Raw genomic sequence first — 22,457 nt, forward strand, 5'->3', positions numbered from 1 at the left:
CTGGTAGATCACATCACAATACTCTGTTAGAGTCCCAGAGTTCATCCCTGCACTGCTGGTCACAAATGGAAAAGGCACTAGTCCATTACAGGACTTGCTTACTCACACAATGAGAATTGTCAATGTGGTAAAACGAAAGTAGAACAAATGCACATTATTTAACTCTTAAGTAAAGCAGAAAGGCAAACAAGGTTTTTGTTGATTGGGAAACTGTGTACATTATATGAAGAATGAAGGAACATTTTTATTTATTTACTTATTTTTGTAATTTATCATTAAGTAAAGCTAGAGATCTTGGTACAATGAATTCTGTTTCACGTTTATCGTCAAGTGTGCATAGCACAACAAAATTCTTATTTGTACATCAGAGTAATGACAATAATAGCATAACACTGACACATTTATTATGCCTGTGAGATCTATTCAGTTACTAAATGACAGTTGGCAACAAGTTTCCATTTATCATATAGGAAGAAGTGTTCAAATGCTCTTAGCTACACAATGGTGATTCTTCACCGAGAGATTATAAAAAGTATTGCATGAAAGCTTACTTTTGATAGCATCTCATCTGCTTTTTCTGCACACAGTAAACCATTTCTTTTAAGTTATTGAATTAGAAGATGGCACCATATTCCCTAATCAGAATATTTATTTTATGAACTAGCCTAGATTTGTTTTTAATTGGAGGAAAGCTAGGGTAATCCTTAGGAGAAGCTGACAGATTCCAGAAGATGCAAACCACAATAGACTGGAAATTAGAATTTAATACTACTCTGGTGCCGGCCACAGTACTATCCTCCTTGCCCTAAGTAATGTCTTAGTTTCTGGCTATATAACTTTGTAAACTTAGCTTCATCCTATAGTTCCAATTTAGACAGTATGAAAAACATCTCAAGTTTCTTTCAGTCGCTGTGCTGATTGTTTTTCACATGCTTTACAGAGACAGGCGTAAAGCTCTCAACAGTGCCTTTTCTTTTGTCTTCAATCAAGATGTAAGACATTCTCCAAGGAGATGCTCTGTTAATCCGACTATTTAACTGTTACTCAAAGCATCTGGACCATCTCACGGATTTTCATCCATTTTTTCAACATATTGGCCACAATCCTGTATGTTTTAAGAACCCACTTTCAAAAGACCTAATACGTAAACAGTTGAACAATTGAGACGAGAACAACTAAAAGCAGTTATCTATGCACAAAACATTATGTGTAAGAGCGAAGCAAGAGGTATCGAAATGAGGGGCAATACCGGGGCGAATTAAAGAAAGGCGCGGAGGGTGAGGAAAACAATTGCAATATTAAACCAACAACTTGAGTGGGTTTTACAGCGCACATTTACTAAAATGCGCGCAATAAATGAAAGCACGTCTGCTTTTAATAAGTTCATTACGTGAAACATTTCAGTCAGTAGTCGAGTTTATCTTTCAATTTAAAGAAAACGTTAATCAAAAACGACACACAAAATCAGATGTCGCTTTAAGAACTCGCGCCTCCCTCAAAAAGATGGCGTATTGGCACAGCGAATGCGTGGGTAACATACTGCGTCGCCAAGGCAACCGTGGCGTTCGATGCATTATGGGAAGGAGGGCGTGCCGGCGCGAGGAAGCGCGCAGAGATTCGACTGGCAGCGGCCTTTGAAAAGTGAGTGTTTGTTTGGTCCGAGCGACAAGAAAGCGGGTCACCAAGGTCAGTTGAGATTAAGCAGAAAAAGAGGAAGAGAGAATAAACTCGAGAATATATGGTGTAAAATAAACGGGTTTTTTTGTGAGGTAGCGTCATTAAAGAAACATGGGAGCAAATATATGGAAGTTGAAGTGGTACTTCAACATTTATTTGCACTTGACACCTGTCGAACCTGATCACAGGTATTGCAACTGCTTTCTTAACGACAGGCTCATACTTTTATCTAGTATTTACATTCTTTTACTTTTCTCACACAACGGTAATAGCAGTCTTCGCTAATACGAAGCAGGCGCAAGTTAGTCATTGGCAAGTTTTAAACTTGACTGTTTTTCTGTTTTATTATTGAACAGCGATTGTTTTTATTTGTACACATATTGCCAACGACCTGCTAGTTTATTGTACCATAATGTATAAAGGTGATCGATTTGTTTTTTAATGGAAACTGACATGTTTACATCATGTACGTTAATGGGAGAGAAAGAAAGGACTACCAGCAATCGTAGAATCGGAACCCTGTGAGGAAGAATCAAAGCTCATTTATTGCCAGTAAATCAGATTTCTAAAACATATGTTGCTGTAGGGATACATGGAAAGGTATTTGATCCCAACAGTACATAACGTAAATATAGTTCTTGCTGTTGTTGAAACATGTCTTCAGTGCTCAAGTTTTGATGCATTACGAATTTCCACCTGTACTCATTATACCTTTTTTAAGAAAATAGTCACGTGACTGTTCTGTGGAGATTAGTGTATTGCCGTACCTGTCAGATTTTCTTCAGTTTTTTGGCCGCTGAATATTTTCAAGAAATACACATACAGTTTGTAATAAGTTAGCTGAATGGATGTACCTGTTTTTTGTGTTTTTAAGAGCAAAACGAAGCAAGTAATGCTTTGAATGTTAATGGGGTCAAAATGGAAAACACAAACAGAATGAATTAAAAAGCTACGCTTCTTGTATCATCTTTTTTTGTAGGTGTTGCTGATGCTTCTATTGATAGTGAGGATTATCTGTTGATTAGGTTTGAAAACCTGTAGTCAAAGTGGCCTTCCAAAGAGTATCCATGACAATCCAGGTTTAGAACAGTGTATGGGTGGGATTTACTGGGTGCCAAAGGACATATCTTTATACCTGGTTAAAATGCTAACAGTGCAATTATATAAATAAAAAAAAATAAGAACTGCAATTAATGTCTGTGGTATAGTGCAATTAATTTTTTTTTTTGTGTAACTAAAGTTAGTATCTAGTCAAAAATATCACTGTGTTACACCTAAATGGAAAAAACCTTCAATCAATTCACCCCATTTCATTTTTTAAATATTGGAAGTAGATTTCAAGTGTTATGTATTTTTTTTTTTTTTTACTAAAACTGGTAATTTTCAGTTAAAAGTATGTAACATGCTTTTTGGTGACATCTGACATTTATGTCAATTGAGACCTTGTGGGGTGAGCCTTTGTTTGCAGTAGGGTGGTCAATCAAGGAAGAACATAGAAGTTTTCATTATTCAAATATAGTTTGAATGAATATATATCCACTATATAAAAACAATTTTAATATTAATAATAATAAGCATTTAAATTTATCAGGACTGTGCACAATGAGGTGCATGTTTATATATTAAAAAAAAAAAAAAACGGCATGGGATGCTTGCATCCGTTTTTGTTGCTTTTTGTTTTCTCATTGACCGTGAGAAAGACACTGACCTAACTTATTTGTTTTTAAAACACAGTTTTAGAGTAATGTGTAATTTTTTAATAGTTTGGAAATTGAGGCAGTATTTTATATCTGGTCGGTCTTAATAGAATTATCAAAGGTGTCATGCTTTTTTACTTTACAGATTTTCTTTCCTTAACTGGGTTGAGAATCAGTGCTGTTGAAGGTATAGAAAGGTTTTATCTTGTACTGACTGACATAAATAGTATTGTATATTGTTTTTTTGCTGCATAGGATTATTTAACTGCTGATTTGGTATTGGAATCCTGGAACTTTTGTTAGTAATGACTTGAAGTAAAAGTGGGTTTCCAACAGTTTAGGGTATTTTTGCTCGGCAGCACAATTTTCTGCTAGATTGTTAAAGTGAATTTTTAGTAATTTTTGATGAAAAGTAACCCTTTGTTTTTGGAGCAAGATATACTTAAAGGTAAAAAAAATCTGATACTATTAGTTTCGATTTCAGCCTTTACATTAACAAATGTTGACATTTCTGTAAGTGTGTCTAGATTTTTATACCTTCTCTATATAAACACTCAATGCTTTGTTTTCAATCTTTTTTCTATAATGAGTGAAGTGTCACTCGGGTGTACTTTCCAAAAATCATTAATGTTCTGTCTTTCCCTTTTATGATTTTCCTTTTTTTTTTTTTTAATGTAGCCTCCTTGAGTGTCACAAAATGGACTGTAGTAACAGTAAAGCTGTCAGGCTTCAGAATAAAAGTGACAGTGTGGTCAGAAAAGCCAAATCTCCGATGTCTCTTCCAAAAATTCAAATAAGGTATGACGGTTGGCCTGGCATTTAAATCCTCAAATGTCAAAGTAACATTTGTGCTGTTTGATCGGGTAATCCAGAATCGGACTGTGGAACTGGTTTAAAATTGACACCAAGTTTACAGTCTAATCTAATTTGTTATGGCATGCTTTTGCTGCAGTTTGTATTATTTAAAACAGAATTTTGAAATTAAATTTTAACAGAAGCATTAATATTGTTCATAAGAAAAAATAATTAGTGACTTTCCAGCTGGCTTATTAACTAAAGGTTTTTGGTATGGTAGAAAGGTGCAGTATTAAAATGGCTCAAGTTTGGTAATCTCCAATCTTCATTTCTTATAAATATATCAAACCATGTATAAATAATTCTGTCTCTTCAGTAACTAAATATGAGGTGGATATGCAAAATAGCTCTTTAATTTCTAAATAACAAAAACAGACCATTGATATTAAAAGCATTTGTTATTACACTGAAGACTGCAAAATGAGTCGAATATTTAACTTTGGACAAACGGATAAGTATGAGCAGCCCATTTGTTTCATTAAGGACAACAAATTTAGGTTCTTTTACAAAGAAATAGACGAGAGATGCTAGATTCAAACATCATAAAATGTACCAAATAATTAATTATAAAGAATGTTTGATATACTGTATGGTTGAATATCCATTTGTTAGGAATAAAGTACACAACTTACAAAAATAGTGTGGACTTTTTAACGTAACACTTCTTTAGACTGAATCTTTGAAAAAAGATTTCAGACAAGTCAATTTTGCTTCAAAAACTCTATTGGCAGCACCCCATCAGGAAGTAGTATAAGCATGTGTGTTTGCAAAAACTGTAAATTGAACAGTAAGGTGATGGTAATTTTATAATTGCATTGTGGGGGAAAAAAAAACGCTGCATATGATCCTGCAAATTCAAAGACCCAAGTCCTGCTACCAGTTGTAAGGTGCTGGGATTGTAGTAAAACAGCTGCAAGGTGACATCAGTCCAACACAGGCAAAATGTGTGTCAGTGACTATCACAGGGCAGAGCAGAAGATGTATGAATTAACCCTTAAGTAAATTTTAAACAACTTCTAATGTGTGCATTGATTAAACTTTGACTACCACATAAAAGTGGCTGGTTATAATAGATACTAATCTGGTCAGAAATTCTTCCCGGACTGTGGAACTCTTGTTAAGTGACTAAACTAACAACTAGGAATTTGTTTAAATGTTATAAATCAGCATGTGAATTAAATTATTTGTGCAGCAATTCATAGATTGCAATTGAGCATTCATACCTTTTTGTGTTTTTTTTTTTTTTTGTTTTGTTTTTTTCTCCTCCTAAAATGATTGGATGTGTTGAGTAAAACAGAAACCACTTTGAATCTACAAGCGTCAGAGATATCTAGTGACCTAGGCTGGACCTTTACCACTACAATCAAGCTATAAAGGGCATCTAAGAAGCTTAATTTTTCTTATTAAATACTTTTTATACCATTTATATGCTAAGGGTTCTGTACACATTTAAAAATAAAAGGAAAATCATTTAGAGGATTATCATGATTAATGACCTCACACCAACACATTTTAACATAACACAAGTCACATCCCCATTGGATGGCTTTCATCTTGTTTTAGAAGAAAACCAGGAATATGAATTTTGTCAGCTGTCATAATTCATTCCAGGGTCTGCTGAAATAAATTATTTTCTACTAGGAAAAAAACATTAACCACTCAAAACGTAAACATACCTCTTCTTATAGAGCACAATCAAAATCCAGCCCAGCAGGTTTAAAAATAGTTCGAAATGGCACATACAGTATCATGAATGTGCTGGAGTACTTTGATAGATTTTACCTCCAGACATAAAAAATGAAATTGTCAAATTTCATCCTGATAATAATGCTTGTATTTGTGCATTGCTCTGTCTGTACACCTGCTGCTGGCTTTTATGAGAATTTGCTATATATTCAATAATATGTAAATTCTCCATTTTTCCTTGTCCTCCTAGGTATACAGTGGAGTCAGTTAAGTATTCAGACCCCTGTGAATCCAAAGTAATACATGACTTACCCTGACACCATCCCTAAAAAAAAAAAAAAAAACGTGTCTTAACTTTCATTGAATTCCTTTAGGTATAGAAATAGCTTTTGCTTTTTTTTTATTTTACCTGAACTGATTTTTATCATGATAAATTCTGGTTCTCTTTATTTACAGCAACTTGAATATATCAGAAAGTGGTAAACAACTTCCAATGCATCCACTATCAGTGGAAAAATGTGGAAATCTAAACAGACCATCACGAATTGCACATTTGCCACGTGGACGGTGGATTCCATACCGTGTGGCATATACCTGGAATCGAGGTGGGCGTCTAAAGGAACTGCGAATAAGGTTAGTAGAACCCCTGTATATGAAGGGTTTCTATTATATGGCATGAAAATGTGTTGTGTCTTCAGCTCTTTTCTGAAACCGCTTTGTTAAATTTGGTGTTACTAATTTGTTACCCTTGTGTGTGCCTTTTTAAAAAAATTACACTTAATACTGTATTTTATGAAGTAATTTATTAAATTTTTTGTGTCGCCAATTAACGAATCACAGTGCTTTAAGTGTGATTACACCTGAGAGAAACCAACTTTTTCCTATTTGAGATTTTCTGTTTAAATCGCTGTGAACCAGATTAGTGCATAAAGTTTTAGAGATTATTCTAAACAGTAGGAAATTCAGAGTTAATCAACAGAGACTAGTATTACCATTAGTATACTTGTATTTAAATGCTGCTACTGTAGGAACCTTTTAAATTAGAATAAAACTTTTTAAATTCCTGTACTGAAAGATTATATAAAGGTTTGGATAGTAAAACAGTAATATTTATTAGTTACAAATGTTTTAATCATTACCAAATGTCACTGTTTACATGTTATCTATTTTACTTCATGCCTTTTGAGCCATGTTCTGCATTATTCATAACTGAAATTGTTTACAAAATATATAGCTTTTGCATTATTAAAAAAAAAAAAGGTATTGTTAGAAAAGCTGGTGTATATTATTCAATCTTTAAAGACTAAGATCAAAGTAAAACATCTACCTAATGGCAAATTGGTCTCTATTTTCTCTTAAAGAGGATGGCGTTTGTCAGAACATGAACCTAAGTTTGGGGAACTTGATTAAAAAAAACTGACCTCTGCACAAAAATGTTACTAGTTCAGTTTCTGCCTCTGACTTGCTCTTTGGCAATGAGCTAGTCAATTAACCTACCAGTCCTCAAAGTGTGAAAAATATAGGTTAAGTTATATTATGTGCTTGTGAAATGTATTTGGATATTTTGTGTATAAAGGCTGTATATAAAATTGTTTGCAGCATGTTGCTGAAAATATTGTTTAGAGGTGATTGCACATTTTGCTTGCAGTATATCAAATAATTCTTGTAAATTAGGAGTTGGTAGATATTCATTGTTAATAACTTATTCTTTTGGAGACATCATCAAGATCATGAACATTAAGGTAAAAAAGTTTTCTTGTTCAGAAAGCCATTACAGGAATTTGCTAGCGTTATGGCTTGAAATATTACCTTGTACAAAAAAGTCCATTGAAAATTAACAAATGGTAATTTCCATGCCTGGAGAAAATAAATTAGAAAAAAATACACAAAAATTTAAGCTTGAGATTTGGACCACTGTTTCAGAATTTATTTTTGCATGATTCAGACACTCATAGTTCAAAATTCTTTCACTGTTTCTTGGAAGCAAAAATTAGTGTTTCTCTCAACAGGAATCTGGCTCGCAAATTTCTATTCTTGTGGATTTCAAAGACTTTTGGGAGAGTGCTCCCTTCTAGAGCAAGGTATGATGCTTCTTAACATAAGCATTTTTTATTGTACTGAATTACCTTTTGAAGTTTTCTGCTTGGTTATGGTGTGTAGCCTTTTTTATTTATTTAATTATTTTTTAAATTCCACTTGAACTAAATGCACATTGATGAAAAATAGAAAGGTGTGTGGTGGTGTCTTTTTTTTTTTTGTAAACACATGCAGGAAATATTTTAAACAAAGCAAATAAAATGTATTGACCCATGGCAGAGTGATGTAATATATTTTATGATTTTTTTTTGTTTTATACACCAATATTTAACCTGTTTCACCTCCTCAAACACACACATATGCAGTACATCATAATAATGCAATATATTAAAATTAATAATTTAAACTGAAAACTTTAGAATATACAAACCGGATTCCAAAAAAGTTGGGACACTACAAATCGTGAATAAAAACTGAATGCAATGATGTGGAGGTGCCAACTTCTAATATTTTATTCAGAATAGAACATAAATCACGGAACAAAAGTTTAAACTGAGAAAATGTATCATTTTAAGGGAAAAATATGTTGATTCAGAATTTCATGGTGTCAACAAATCCCAAAAAGGCCATTTTCACCACTGTGTGGCATCTCCCCTTCTTCTTACAACACTCAACAGACGTCTGGGGACCGAGGAGACCAGTTTCTCAAGTTTAGAAATAGGAATGCTCTCCCATTCTTGTCTAATACAGGCCTCTAACTGTTCAATCGTCTTGGGCCTTCTTTGTCGCACCTTCCTCTTTATGATGCACTAAATTTTCTCTATAGGTGAAAGATCTGGACTGCAGACTGGCCATTTCAGTACCCGGATCCTTCTCCTACACAGCCATGATGTTGTGATTGATGCAGAATGTGGTCTGGCATTATCTTGTTGAAAAATGCAGGGTCTTCCCTGAAAGAGATGACATCTGGATGGGAGCATATGTTGTTCTAGAACCTGAATATATTTTTCTGCATTGATGGTGCCTTTCCAGACATGCAAGCTGCCCATGCCACACGCACTCATGCAACCCCATACCATCAGAGATGCAGGCTTCTGAACTGAGCGTTGATAACAACTTGGGTTGTCCTTGTCCTCTTTGGTCCGGATGACATGGCGTCCCAGATTTCCAAAAAGAACTTCGAATTTTGACTCGTCTGACCACAGAACAGTCTTCCATTTTGCCACACTCCATTTTAAATGATCCCTGGCCCAGTGAAAACACCTGAGCTTGTGGATCTTGCTTAGAAATGGCTTCTTCTTTGCACTGTAGAGTTTCAGCTGGCAACGGCGGATGGCACGGTGGATTGTGTTCACTGACAATGGTTTCTGGAAGTATTCCTGAGCCCATTCTGTGATTTCCTTTACAGTAGCATTCCTGTTTGTGGTGCAGTGTCGTTTAAGGGCCGGAGATCACGGGCATCCAGTATGGTTTTACGGCCTTGACCCTTACGCACAGAGATTGTTCCAGATTCTCTGAATCTTCGGATGATGTTATGCACAGTTGATGATGATAGATGCAAAGTCTTTGCAATTTTTCGCTGGGTAACACCTTTCTGATATTGCTCCACTATCTTTCTGCGCAACATTGTGGGAATTGGTGATCCTCTACCCATCTTGGCTTCTGAGAGACACTGCCACTCTGAGAAGCTCTTTTTATACCCAATCATGTTGCCAATTGACCTAATTAGTGTTAATTGGTCTTCCAGCTCTTCGTTATGCTCAAATTTACTTTTTCCAGCCCCTTACTGCTACTTGTCCCAACTTTTTTGGGATTTGTTGACACCGTGAAATTTTGAATCAACATATTTTTCCTTTAAAATGATACATTTACTCGGATTAAACGTTTGATCTGTCATCTACGTTCTATTACAAATAAAATATTGACATTTGCCATCTCCACATCATTGCATTCGGTTTTTATTCACAATTTGTTTAGTGTCCCAACTTTTTTGGAATCTGGTTTGTATATTCTAAAGTTTTCAGTTTAAATTATTAATTTTAATATATTGCATTATTATGATGTACTGCATATGTGGGTGGTTGAGGAGGTGAAACAGGTTAAATATTGGTGTATATTGCCACTTGTGAATATTTGTCGTTTAGGGCCCATCACCAACATAAATTGCTGCAGAATGTCTTTGAGGTATGGAAGGAGCAGTGGTGGGCAGTCAGAAAGGAATGGAAATTGTCTGTCCGTGCTGAGTGTCATTACAGGTAAGAGATGGTCTTTTGTCATTTAATGCTGGAGGTTTTAGTTGTTTAGGCACATATTCGTAACATGCATCTCCTGAAGCTTCATCTCTTATTTTCAGCTACACTCTGCTTTATTCTTTTGTTTGTTTGTTTCTTTGTTTTTGTTTGTTTCCTTCTTTTTTGTTTTTGTTTGTTTGCTTCTTTCATATTTAATTTTTTTGCCTTTATAGGTACTATCTGTATTGTCTGGTCTTCCAAAGATGGCAGATGTTTGTTTTTCATCAGCGCAAAAACAAAAAAAAATATGAAATGGCAGTGATGCATGGTGAGTTGTTTTTTGTCTGCTTTTCTCCTGCAATATTTTAGTATAATGTTCTTTGAAACTCACCCCCATCTAAGTAGCTGTCTAAGCTTCCTTGAACTTCACCTGTACACATCAGAGTTAAAATACAGTTTTGAAATGTACCTCCAGAAGAAGTTCTCGGACTATAGTTATAAGATGTGTAAGTGGTGAGCATGAAGAGGAATGCAAAACCTCTCGATTATATTGCGGACCGGTGCATGCTGATCAATATTAGCAAAACCAAAGAGAAGAAGTTCAGCTTTGGGAAGAGCAAGAGTTCCTTGACTCTATAGGTTTCTTCCAAGGAGTGCAACTTGAGTTGGTTCAAGTATGTAGATATTGTAAGGTGCTCCAGAAAAGATATTTGGACTGTGCTAAAAGCACACACGTCATATGCATTAAATAGCCAGAGTTGACTCCACCTCTACCCCATGGACTTGCTGAGATTTTTAATAACCTTGTACAATTTATCTTCTGAAAATGTAAGTCTCAGCTCCCAGTGCCAGTTTTTTAAACCCATAAAAAATAGTTGAAGGGTAGTCATTTGTTATGTAGCCTGTAAAAATGTATAAGTCATGATCTCCAAAATTGTGTGAGTGAAATGGAAACCTTCTATCTGGCAATGCAAAGTAATAAAATCTGAGTAGTGAAATAGACCAATTTGTGTAATTTTACTGTGGTTTTTAATTTTTGTTTTCATCAGTCTCAGATGATGAATTTTACTCTTTTTAAACACTATTTTCTTTGATAACTGTTTTGCATAAGGTGAAATTTTAGGAAAAGGTTGAATCTAAGTCGCATGTTTTGTGGGGTAATTTTGCATATATCAAGCTCCAGTTGTTTTTTCCCTTCATCTAATGTTTCCCTCTAGATAAATGCAGGTGCCTTCATTTTGCATGGGAAAACTGGCAGATTTACATTGGTGTACGGAGAATCAAAAGTGCCATGCATAAACAGGCTGTACATTTCTTACAGAAGAGTGTGCTGTGGTAAGCCAGGTGGCAGTTTACTTCTGAAATAATATATGCTTTATATGAGGATGATGGGATGCTGTGCCATCTAAGTGAATGTTACTTTTGGTTGCTCATTTGAGTGCTGCCTGGAGATCCTGGAAGAAACAACTTCAGAGAGAGCAAAGCCAAACTGAGATGGATGCTGTGGCTCTGCAGCACTGGGCCCAGTCTCTGCAGTACAGGGTCAGTGGTGATTAAGAACTTCACAGATAAAGTTAATTTTGAAGTGATGAAAGATGTTTTATCTAGTTAATTTTGGTGATGTAGATTTTTTTTTGTTTAAATAGTTAAATTTGTACACAAGAGGCCTATTGTTTCTTGAAACTAATAACCTTTGATGTAGCATAAATCATGGTATCCCAAAGTTTATTTTATGCTGTTTCAGTTTCTTTGTTTTGTTAATCAAGTTTGACCATCTTAATTTAGCTAATAAGATCAAATTACTGTCCTCCTGCTTTACTGAATGCAGGCATCAGTATAGGGGAGTATTGCCATTTATTTTAATCTCTTTGAACCTCTGTTAGAATTTTGTTTACAATTCAAGGTATATCAGTTGTTCTTTCGCTGTAGGCCTGGGTTCAGTGGATTCTGCTTTATTACAAAAAGAAGCTTGAGAAGGATGAAGAAGCAAGAGCTACATCATATAGCCAGAAATGTTGCTTGAGAAAATGTCTGAAGTGTTGGGTTCAATACTGTCTGCATCGCCGATCAAAGAAGCAAAAGCAAGGTTGGTTAATTTTACTTGAAAGTTCATAAATACTTGAATGCTATGGTTAAGTCCTTACATTCTACATTTTGCAGTTTTGGCAACAACATTTAGGAGTGCCCATTTGTCCCAGTACTGCTTTTTGGTATGGATGGTGGCCTGGAGGCAGAGGAGGCGTCTGCATGAAAGAGAATATGCCATCCTTCAGCTGGCAGGCACATTTACAACTCGGAGGATGTTTTCTCATTGGAAACATTGTATCCTTTCTCTCCCCACTTCTGTATTTTCTACACATCAAACTGATTTCCTTACTAGCTTAAATAGTTATCATAGTAGCCAGTTTTGAATTTGGATTTGGTATTGCATTCCCTTTGTAAACCATCTTTTTCATTATTATTTCTTTTTCTTGTTAATTTACAAAGTACTTCTAGCAAGTGAAGAGTTAAAGTGTTAGTTAATTCATCAATATTGTTCAAAGTTTGTTGATGCATTCTTATACATGTCCTTTGTACTTTTTTTAAATGCCATTCCTTGTTCCTGTTATTGGGATTTGGTTGATTATCTATTCCCTTCCCAAAACTCACTCCTTTGTTTTCAGATATATTAAGAATGACCTAGTGTTCTTCAGCTGTTGCTGCTGGATTGTGGATTTTCGAATAGCACCCAAGCCTTCAAATAGTATTACTTGCTCAACCACATTTTAAGCCAGTGGTACACATCTGTACAGCATAAATGTTTGTGTGCCTTATCATGTAGCAGCTGCTTTTTGTATGCTTTTTTAATACAATGCCATGTTCTATATTGTTTAGTATTTATGTAAAAGGACTTTTTTTTGCAATCAACTAGCAGAATTTGTTTTGAGTCTAATAAATGAAAACCATTACCCTTTGGGTGTTCTTACAATCCCAATTGTTTGTTTGCTAAGGACTAAAAATAACTCTGCACATTGAAAAGCTTATTGCCCAAAATGCCTCAAATGAAAATTGTCCTTTTTAAACAGTATTTATTTTTTTCTGAAAATATATCCATCACTAAACTGAAAAATTATAAGCCAGCCTTAACTGCTGAATAAATTAACTCAAGTGTGATATTATTCAAAACATTTCTGTAATGACTGAAAGGTCAACACTTGATGACTAGAAACAAAGATCACTAGCACAACAGTGACTATGCAAAAACAATTGGGAAGGGAAAAAAGATCATTTTTTGGACTCAAGTAATAGACTAGCAGCTGGTATGGATATCCTATGTACATTAAAACTAAAAGGAACAGGACAGTTCAATAATAACCTTAATTTACAAAGTGAAATACGCAATTGCACAATCATATTATGGAAACTTGTAAATAATATAAGCTGTGTTCTTGGCATGTGTTGTAGAAAAATTGTAATATGAAAACTAATGACCTATTTAGGAACTAACACTAGTTTGGGATGGTCACAGAACATGCTGACCAGAATTAAATTCAATAAATAATGCAATTTTCACTTGAAAAATCTTGTCCGTATATGGGACTATTGCACTAACAATTGCAATAACATGAGTTTCATTTAATTGCTAGTACTGTATCTTCATTAAAATAGTATGTCATTATTTTTGAAATTTATCTTTAAGTGGAGAAAAGAATTGATGACTATTTTTTGTACATCCATATTATATTCTTTAACAATTACTCCTTCAGATGTAACTTTGTGTTCTGAAGATTCTGTGAGACAGAACCTGGCTGAACAACACTTTAGGTCTCACCTCCTGGTGAGGATGTGCATAATTGTACCGAGTAACCACTAGGGGGCACTTTTTATATAAAGAAGAGACTCAAAAGTTACCTGCATGTTATAGTTTAAATATTAAAATTTACCTCGTAATTAACCTAGTAGGTTGTGGGATTTGGGTTAGGAGGGATTTCTGATCTAAACAAATGCTAAGCCTGATTTATTTATTTTTTGAGAAAAGATGATAGTATTTTGCTTTTTTTTTTTTTTTTTGCAGTGCAGTTTAATTTTAAATATTAAACTGTAGATTATTGTGCTTTTTTTGTTATAAGTATAAAATCTGATAATTTAAATTGCTTTTCCTTTTGATTTTATTTTCTTTCCATTATACTAGCCAAGTGGGTGACATAATATATTTTGAAACAGTTGTTACTCTTAAGTTAAGGTCTAGACCTCAATTGCCTCATTGAAAATAATTCATTGACACCCTTAAACAACATAAAGAGGGTTTACTTCTTATTTAAGTGCCAGTGTTTCAATTGACCAGAACCCAGTGGTTGTTACTTAAGGGATGCTAGCAGTATATAAGAATGTCAGTTTTAATATCTTGTTTTGATCTTGTTTATAAGCATTTCTTCTAATTATGTCCACATGATTTTTTTTTTCTTTTGTTGGAAATGTTTTATTAGCAGCATTTGCCTGCTAACAATTTATTTTACTGTTGTGAAAGAATTTCCCACTGAAAGTTTTGGTTAGTATTTTGTTGCCCAGGGCTTATTGGAGCTTACCTCTGTTGTTTGTGTGACAAAATATATTTTTTCTAGGGTACTCCTTCTACTTAAGGACAAAGTTTATTTCTGAAGTGAAATCATAACCATGTGATGTCAATATAGATAAGGGAAAGAATTTAATAGTAAAATTAATACAGAAATAATGTTGAAAACCATGAGACTGTTTATAGCTGTAATTAGACTTTTAGACTTTTTTTCTGCATTTTCTATGATCAGCGAATTGGCATGACTGGATTACGCATGAATGTTACAGAGAAGCACAAGCAACAAATATGGAACAATTTGGCTCATAGACAATACCACAGTACAGTGAGTATTTAACACAAATATTTTTAATTTTCTGTTACTTTTCATCCATTCAGCTTTTGAACTTTGTGTTAGGATGATCTACCACTGTACAAATGTGTGTGTGTGTGTATATATGTATGTGTATATATGTGTGTGTTTATGTATTTTTATCAACAATCTGGGGGTGCTACCCTGTTTTTGTTAATGTTAAACTGTCTGCTTCTCATTGTAGTTACTGAAAACATTTTGGGTTCAATGGAAAATGCGAAGTGAACAGAGGAATGATGCAGATCTGCAGCCATTGTTTCAAAAAGCCTTTCATCATTACAGGTACCGAATTAAAATTACTGTAAATCATGTTGGTTCATATTGCATATTAATCTGTGATAGCCTAGTCCTAACCTGGACATTCTTCATTTCTGAATTCAAGTTGGTCTTTATTTGTGCCTGCAATGCATGCCACAATTTCAGTGTTTACATTAGGATTTATTTACTTATTCATTTATATCTATATGTTATTTATTTTTACATCTGAGTTCTTTGTGTTTCGTATTATTAGAACTGTACTCGTACAGAAAATGTTTAGGAGTTGGAAAGTCTATGTGACCTGGAGTCAAGCAAAAAAGGTAATAGTGCCCAAAATCTTGGCACACTTTTGTTCCTGCTTTCTTTTGTTGTAAAGTATTCTAACACCCTACACTAAGTATTATCCCCTTTTGATATCAGTTTGTAATTCCTGTAAGTTGTGAACCAGTCATTTCTTTTTTTAAATTTATTTGCTGGGATGTAAATCTCTCTTACATCTTGCTATATGTCTGAATCTGATTTCTTGCTGATTGTTGTTGTTTCTTGCTGTTCAATAGTTACAGGTTACTACAGTCAGCAAATTCTACCACAAGAAGATATTACTACATTGCATGTCACAATGGAAAATATATGTGGACCAAAGGAGGCACTGCCAGTTTTTAAAACGGACAGCAACATGGTTTTACAAGTAAGAACCCTTTGAAATAGGTTTGTGATGCAGCAAGCTACAATTTAAAATTGACACACTTGCCTTGTTACTTACCTTTATTTGCAAAAAAGGCACAAGAGTAAACTTCCTAGAAGAAACATCTTAATGGAAATGCCCACAAACAACAAAAAAGTCACTCCACTTTCAGCTCCAATTTGCCGTTCAACTTAAGGAGTGAATATTCAACTGGCAAATGAAAATTGGGTTAATCCACCCTCAATCTCATTAAAATGCTTCATGTTCACAATGGCACAACTTATGTTTTGTTTGACACATTCTTGAAATTTGTTGCAACTCCAAGATCTGACTCTGTGGTTGTCTGGGCTGTCAGCTGGCCAGGCCTGCATTATAGATTTACTAAAGATGTTCCAGAATTTCTATGTTTCATCCTCTGCAGACTTATTGTTTCACCTTTACCAATAACTTTAGTGAGGATTGTCAATTAGTTGTCTCTTGCATTGTCTTGATAGAAACAACCGGCAGCGATGGATCTTCTGCACTTGGTGGGAAAGGTTATGTCAGCTGAAGGATGATCGTCTTGCGGAGAGAATGGTAAGGAATTATATTTTGATAGCATTTTTTTGTAACTGTGTCTGACAGTCTTTTAAGTGATACCTTTAATAGGGACCACCATCACAGTAATGTTTAGGTTTTAAAATACAATGTGAGGAAATGTATAGGAAATATGTATAGGTTTATTGTAATCTTAGTCCCTCCCTCAATCCTACCCACTGATAACTATTTTGTATAATTGTCTTTCTCTCTCATAAGGCTGTGTTTCACTACAACCAGAGAACAACTGTTCATTATTGGTCTAGATGGCGTGAGAGGACCACCTTCATCCTTGATTGGCATGAAAAAGAGATGATAGCAGAAAGGCATTCTACACAAGTGTTGTTATTGAAGACTTTCCAGGGCTGGAGAATAAATGCCAGCTGTGTTAAAACAGAGTAAGAGATGTTGCCCAAAATGTCCTTGTTCACTTTCTGTGCATTCACCTTTTTAATGGGATACATTTATTTATTTTTTTCTTTAGAAGAAACAAGAAAATGCAAGCTTTCCAGCATGAAAGACACTGTATCCTAGGACGGGCCTGGGCAGCCTGGAAAATGGTACGTGGTTATACCAAAAAAAAAACCCAACAAAACTGTGCCCCCATATTTACATTTTTAGCCTAATGGAGTGTCTTTAACTATGCCTACCCAGCTTGGAACAGGCTAAAGATCGAGCTTTGAAAGGTGGTATTTTGTTAACTTGAGAGAAAGGACAAGTTTTCTTATGTCATGTCTTTATTTGGCAGTAGGTGTAATTATATCCTGTGGCAACCAAAAGGTGATCAGAAGGTCCACTTACCTCCTACTAAAATCTTCAATTTGGGATTCAACAAGGGTACTTGCCCTTAATTCTGTCTCCTGTGTGCAATATGTAATCTATGATCTATAAAGTGAAATAGTAGGAGCATAAACTGTAAAATGTTTGCAAAGACGTGGAATCTTATATGATGGTCTCTTTGTAGTAAATATGGTGTTGTAGCTGTACTTTCCAAGCCCAACTCCATATTCACAATGTCCTTACAGTTAACCTGTGCGTCTACTCACATGTGTTCTGTAAATTTTCAGTAGATATCATCTTTGTAAATTTAGTTCTTACAACTAAAAGTCTTATGGAGGGAAAAAAGACGAGTTTGGGATTGGACAGCTTTAATTATGAGGACAAATAGACACATCTTGTATATTAAAATAGCTTTTACAGTAAGGACCTGAAGAATTAATTTGGTCATACTCCATTTCTGTATATTATAGGGAAAATGTTTCTAATTATGTTAACTATGCATTTACTGTGTGCAGTCTGTATTTTGAGTTATTGTGGTCTGTAGAAATATAAACCGTTTACTTCTTGTTGACGTTTCTTAATGTAGCACTGTTGTACCTTTATAGGCACATTGTCTTTTAAATATCTCCATACACTACTTGTATTTTCAGTATGTTGGGCATATACAAAAAAAGAGGCGAAAGTTGGCACAAGCAGAGAGACACTATCAGCACGCACTTCTGCGCACAGTCCTGAAAGCTTGGAAGGTAAACCTGTCTCTCTTCTGAAGATTTTTACTTCAGTGTTTCTCAAATTTAGTACGTTGCAACAATAGTTTCCCATTTAACTCCAGGCCAATGGTCATTGTTGAAATATACATATAATAGCATGGTAATGTGATGCTAGAGCCATGCTTTGATAGTAGAGATGCATGCGTCCAAAATGTCACTGGTAACCTGGAAGGTGAATTCTTATACTCCTGGACACATAGGAGTGAAAATAATCAGTTAATGCCCAGACTATTGTCATGAATTTCAATTTTGAAATACTTGTGCAGTTAAATCCATTATGTATAGGGTTCATAGTTGAATCAAAAACAAAACAAAATGTAATACTGGTAGTTAACAGATGTTGTTCTGGCAGTTCATAACTGCTGGTATATGTAGTGGAGTGTTTTGGAAAGTGGCCTTCCCATCTGTCTTTCTCAGGATCATTTGAAGTATAAGCACAATATAGCCTTTTTTTATTGTAAAAATGTTCTCTTCCATTGGTGTATTTTACCAGTATTTAAGGCTCATATTTCCTTTGTCAATTCTTTTTCATAGATCATAATGGCTTATCTCATTACTTTTTTTTTTTTCCTATATTAGCAACTGTATTCCAGTATACCATCACCACTATTCTCACTTTCCTTTTCTGAGCAGAGTTAGCTTTTTTTAGGTTGTAGTTATTTTAACACATTTTTATGTGCTATGTGCTGATTTTAGCATTTACACCAGGACTAACAAAAGATTATGTTACTTCTTTGTTTCACATTTTTTTCTCATCTTTGTTACAGACTGCTTACCTGTTGCTCACTACTCTTCAATCCATTCTGTTTATACAACCTGGAGGCACTTCCTCAAATTATATACTTCATCCCTGTCAGGTTTCATGGGCCATTATAACTGCAGTTAATATACTAAAAAAAATAGTAAACAGAAACTCAAAGTGCAGCCAGACTGTTACCTGATGTTACTTTTTTTACTTAATCACTGTGTTGTTCAATCTGTTTAATTACCGTTTCCTCCTCTTTTAGGTTTATCATTATGGAGTCAAGCAGATCCTGCATTGTGTGCAAGAACGAGAGAAATGCCATGATTTCAATTTGTTGAGGTACTGAATTTCTGATTCTATATTGTGGGAGGGTGTTGGGTTACAAACAGGGAGATACTGCCTCTTCTTGGCATATATATTTTTCACTTCATACAAAGGGGGGGGGTTGCACCATTTCAAAATTAAAAAAAAAATCAAGCTAGGAGAGAAGGGGAATGTGAGAGAGGAAGTCTTTAGCCCCAAGTTACCTAGCTTCATCTTTTTTAATTTACAAGGGTTGATGGGTATGTCGGAGCATCCTGAAAGTGATAATTCATAATTAAATAGTGAATTATTGTTTAGATCCACATTAAATATGGAAGAGAGAATTTACAGATTTGCAGAAGGTTATGACTTTGTTCTTAAAATGTTCCTTTTGTCCAGTCGTAGAATAGCTTGATGGCAATTTACAGGAAAAGAGTCTAATTAGCATAATGTGCTCAAAGCAAAGATTAGAATAAACAATAATAGGTAGGCAGGATGTGGAACAGTTAAAAAGAAGCAAGCTGTGATCTTTCTCAGCTTTTGAGTTATGTATGCTCTGGTTTGTTTTGTTTGTTTGCCTATTAAGTTTTATCTATTTTCTTTTTATAATAGGATTTCTTTTCATATGTGGAGAAACAATATCACCAGCCTTTTGAAAGAAAGGCTTCAACTCTCAAGAGCAGAGCATTACTGGCGTCGATCTCTGCTTCTTAAAGTAAGCACCATCCCTGATTCTCTGAAGGTCTTTTCTTAAACAAAGTACCTTAAACATGCTGGAGCACAATGGTCCAATTGTGTAGGCTATATTATCAATATGATAACTATTTCCTTGCATTTTTAGTATACTTGATGAATTTTATAGAGTCTCTTGTGGCAAATGTTATACTGAAGTGTGCATGTGAATGGTGCCAGAATCGGCAGGGAATTGTATCTGTTGTTAGTATACAAAAAATTACATTAGCACTTCTTTATCAAGTTTAAAATACACAAGATTTTGGCATCTTGCTTTAAAATAGTCAATTTTTTGGAACAATGGCTTATGCCAACTTTTTATTAACTTCACTCTCTTTATTCCAGAATTTGCTAGCATGGAGAGACACTGTGTCTATGCAGATTTATAAGAAGCAGGAGAAAACCGAATCTGTGAAGGAGGCACAATGCTGCTTGGCCAGAGGTTGGTACAAAGTGGCATAAGTAGACATGGTAGTTAAAGTATGAGTTAAACATGGGGCACATAAGTAGGGTTTTTGGTGACCACCATGTTATCAGGTGCAGTGAGGTTGATAAGTACAATCACCTATATAAAAGTACCATTACAATGCATAAACAAAACCTTATACCCAACAGTCAGCGAAAATAAATGTAAGTACACACACCGTATTCAGTTAACATTTATTTTTAAATGGAACTCTTCCCTTTACATTACCAGAGTTGTCCACATTTCCATATACAATTAAGAATAAAGCATATACCAAAACACTAGAACAAACTACTTAATTATGCAAATGTATACATATCTGCAGAGTGTCTTATTCTATTGAAGGAGCCAATCTTGCCTTATATATTTGGACTTTGAAGATGATAGTGCATTTCTAGCTAAAATGAGACCACACTTAAAACACATGACAGCTTGGACATCAGGCTGAGTAGTCCATGGGTGGAGGTTATCAGCGTAACTAAATATTAATTATTATAATGAAAGCAACATTGCAATAGTTAAAAGTAAAATATGTCTATATTAGCACAACTAATGATTCAGTCTCAATGTGACCTGTCAAGCATAGGAAGACACCGATGGCCTTGGCATTATATGGCAAGGTTATGTATGGCGTTTCATCCATTACTGATGACAGTTCATCCCAGACTAGTTCTTTTTCCAGTGTGAGGGGAAACAACTACATCAAAAGTCCAAGGGCAGCCACTTTCAGCCACAAGAAAAGAGAAAAAGAATGTAAAGACAACCATTAAAATCTAATATATTAAAAGCAACATGGGTAGCCTTGCCCGCAGCTCTAACATAATTATGATATCATCACTTAATTAAGTCTTCAACGTGGATTTAAATATTGGCAAGTACATTAGTTCCAGAGGTTGGGGAGCCTAAAAGTTTTGCCTGTTAATGATCTATTTACCTTTCTTTCTGTCTGTCTATCTCTATCTATTAGTGCATTGTACTCAAGTCAGTTTTGAAGACAATTTAAAATTAAACAACTGGAGTCATGTTTAGAATAAACTCTACTTAAGTAGGAGAACAATTTCAATAGTCTGATAAGTGTTATAACCATCAGGTATATTCTCTATATATGAAGCTACTAGCATTTTCCATCTTGCATATCAAAAAACACCTTTGATGTGTAGTATGTGAAACAGGAGAATAGCATTAAAGGGTGTTGACAGACTTAAACAAATGTCAATAAGTCACCTGAAATATGGGTGTGTTCACCCCAACATTTTTCATATTAAGTTGATTGATTTTCCTTGCTTTTGTCATTTCCACTCACTAACAGAAGTTCTGTACTTTCTCAAATTTGTAGTCATTTTCCCTCATTCACCTCTTCACCCTATAAATACAATTAATTAATGACCTGCCCTGACCGTTCTAGTTAAATTAGTTACTTGTACTTGCTTTTGACAATAAAAACAGTAAGTTAACTTTACTCTTAACTTTCCAAATGACATCTCCTAAAATAAAGAAATAAGACCTATAAAGAAAAAAACATAATGGCTGTCACTCCAAGACACACCTTATCTACTGTATCTTCTGGCAAGAATGAGGAAGTACTGTCGTTGGAGTTCTGCACATATTGACAGTGATTTGAATAGGTGAAGTAAACTAAGAACAGCGACTTACTGGCCAACTAAAATATTAAGCTGTGTAGTAGGGTGCTATAGTCAATGCAGGTTGAACATCCCTTATCTGAAGTGCCTCCAACCAGAAGGACTTTGGATATTTTTGGATTTTGAATATTTATGTATTTTGCATATTTTCATCATCCTAAAACAGCCGCCTTCAATTCCTGCGCTCCCTGCCCTTTAAAGAGCCTAGCTTTCAGTGAGAGAGTAAAAGAAACTGAGCAAGAGATGACACTTGTAGAAAATAAAAACCTGAATGGCTGTTATTCATTCAGGATCTCCATATCACAAGCTTAACTGAAGCTTAATGATTGACTTGTACGTTGTTATGCGCACAGTGACAGATGGGCACATACAAACAGACCACTGCAGCTACTTGACTCCAGTTATTTGTGAAGTC

At 34.8% G+C, this 22,457-nt stretch overlaps 1 protein-coding gene across 4 annotated transcripts in view; it reads left to right on the forward strand.

The window, feature by feature from the left end:
- Positions 1 to 1,618: 1,618 nt before the first annotated feature.
- sfi1 (SFI1 centrin binding protein) overlaps positions 1,619 to 22,457 on the forward strand; it is a 31,302-nt gene continuing 10,463 nt past the window's right edge. For 3 of the 4 annotated variants that reach the window (XM_039771662.1, XM_039771663.1, XM_039771664.1), the window contains exons 1-22: positions 1,774 to 1,865; positions 4,053 to 4,172; positions 6,372 to 6,548; positions 7,925 to 7,996; positions 10,097 to 10,207; positions 10,417 to 10,511; positions 11,401 to 11,518; positions 11,623 to 11,725; positions 12,113 to 12,269; positions 12,344 to 12,505; positions 13,930 to 14,000; positions 14,968 to 15,060; positions 15,272 to 15,369; positions 15,599 to 15,665; positions 15,903 to 16,033; positions 16,525 to 16,606; positions 16,826 to 17,004; positions 17,091 to 17,166; positions 18,037 to 18,132; positions 19,164 to 19,240; positions 19,817 to 19,919; positions 20,282 to 20,378. In XM_039771662.1, the coding sequence (XP_039627596.1) occupies positions 1,789 to 1,865; positions 4,053 to 4,172; positions 6,372 to 6,548; positions 7,925 to 7,996; positions 10,097 to 10,207; positions 10,417 to 10,511; positions 11,401 to 11,518; positions 11,623 to 11,725; positions 12,113 to 12,269; positions 12,344 to 12,505; positions 13,930 to 14,000; positions 14,968 to 15,060; positions 15,272 to 15,369; positions 15,599 to 15,665; positions 15,903 to 16,033; positions 16,525 to 16,606; positions 16,826 to 17,004; positions 17,091 to 17,166; positions 18,037 to 18,132; positions 19,164 to 19,240; positions 19,817 to 19,919; positions 20,282 to 20,378 (2,362 nt within the window). In that variant the 5' untranslated portion in view covers positions 1,774 to 1,788. Of the gene's footprint in view, positions 1,687 to 1,773; positions 1,866 to 4,052; positions 4,173 to 6,371; positions 6,549 to 7,924; positions 7,997 to 10,096; positions 10,208 to 10,416; positions 10,512 to 11,400; positions 11,519 to 11,622; positions 11,726 to 12,112; positions 12,270 to 12,343; positions 12,506 to 13,929; positions 14,001 to 14,967; positions 15,061 to 15,271; positions 15,370 to 15,598; positions 15,666 to 15,902; positions 16,034 to 16,524; positions 16,607 to 16,825; positions 17,005 to 17,090; positions 17,167 to 18,036; positions 18,133 to 19,163; positions 19,241 to 19,816; positions 19,920 to 20,281; positions 20,379 to 22,457 lie in introns of those variants that run through there. The other variant, XM_039771666.1, reaches the window with a different exon arrangement.

Source organism: Polypterus senegalus, chromosome 12, assembly GCF_016835505.1.
Source record: "Polypterus senegalus isolate Bchr_013 chromosome 12, ASM1683550v1, whole genome shotgun sequence".
Classification (NCBI taxonomy): domain Eukaryota; kingdom Metazoa; phylum Chordata; class Cladistia; order Polypteriformes; family Polypteridae; genus Polypterus; species Polypterus senegalus.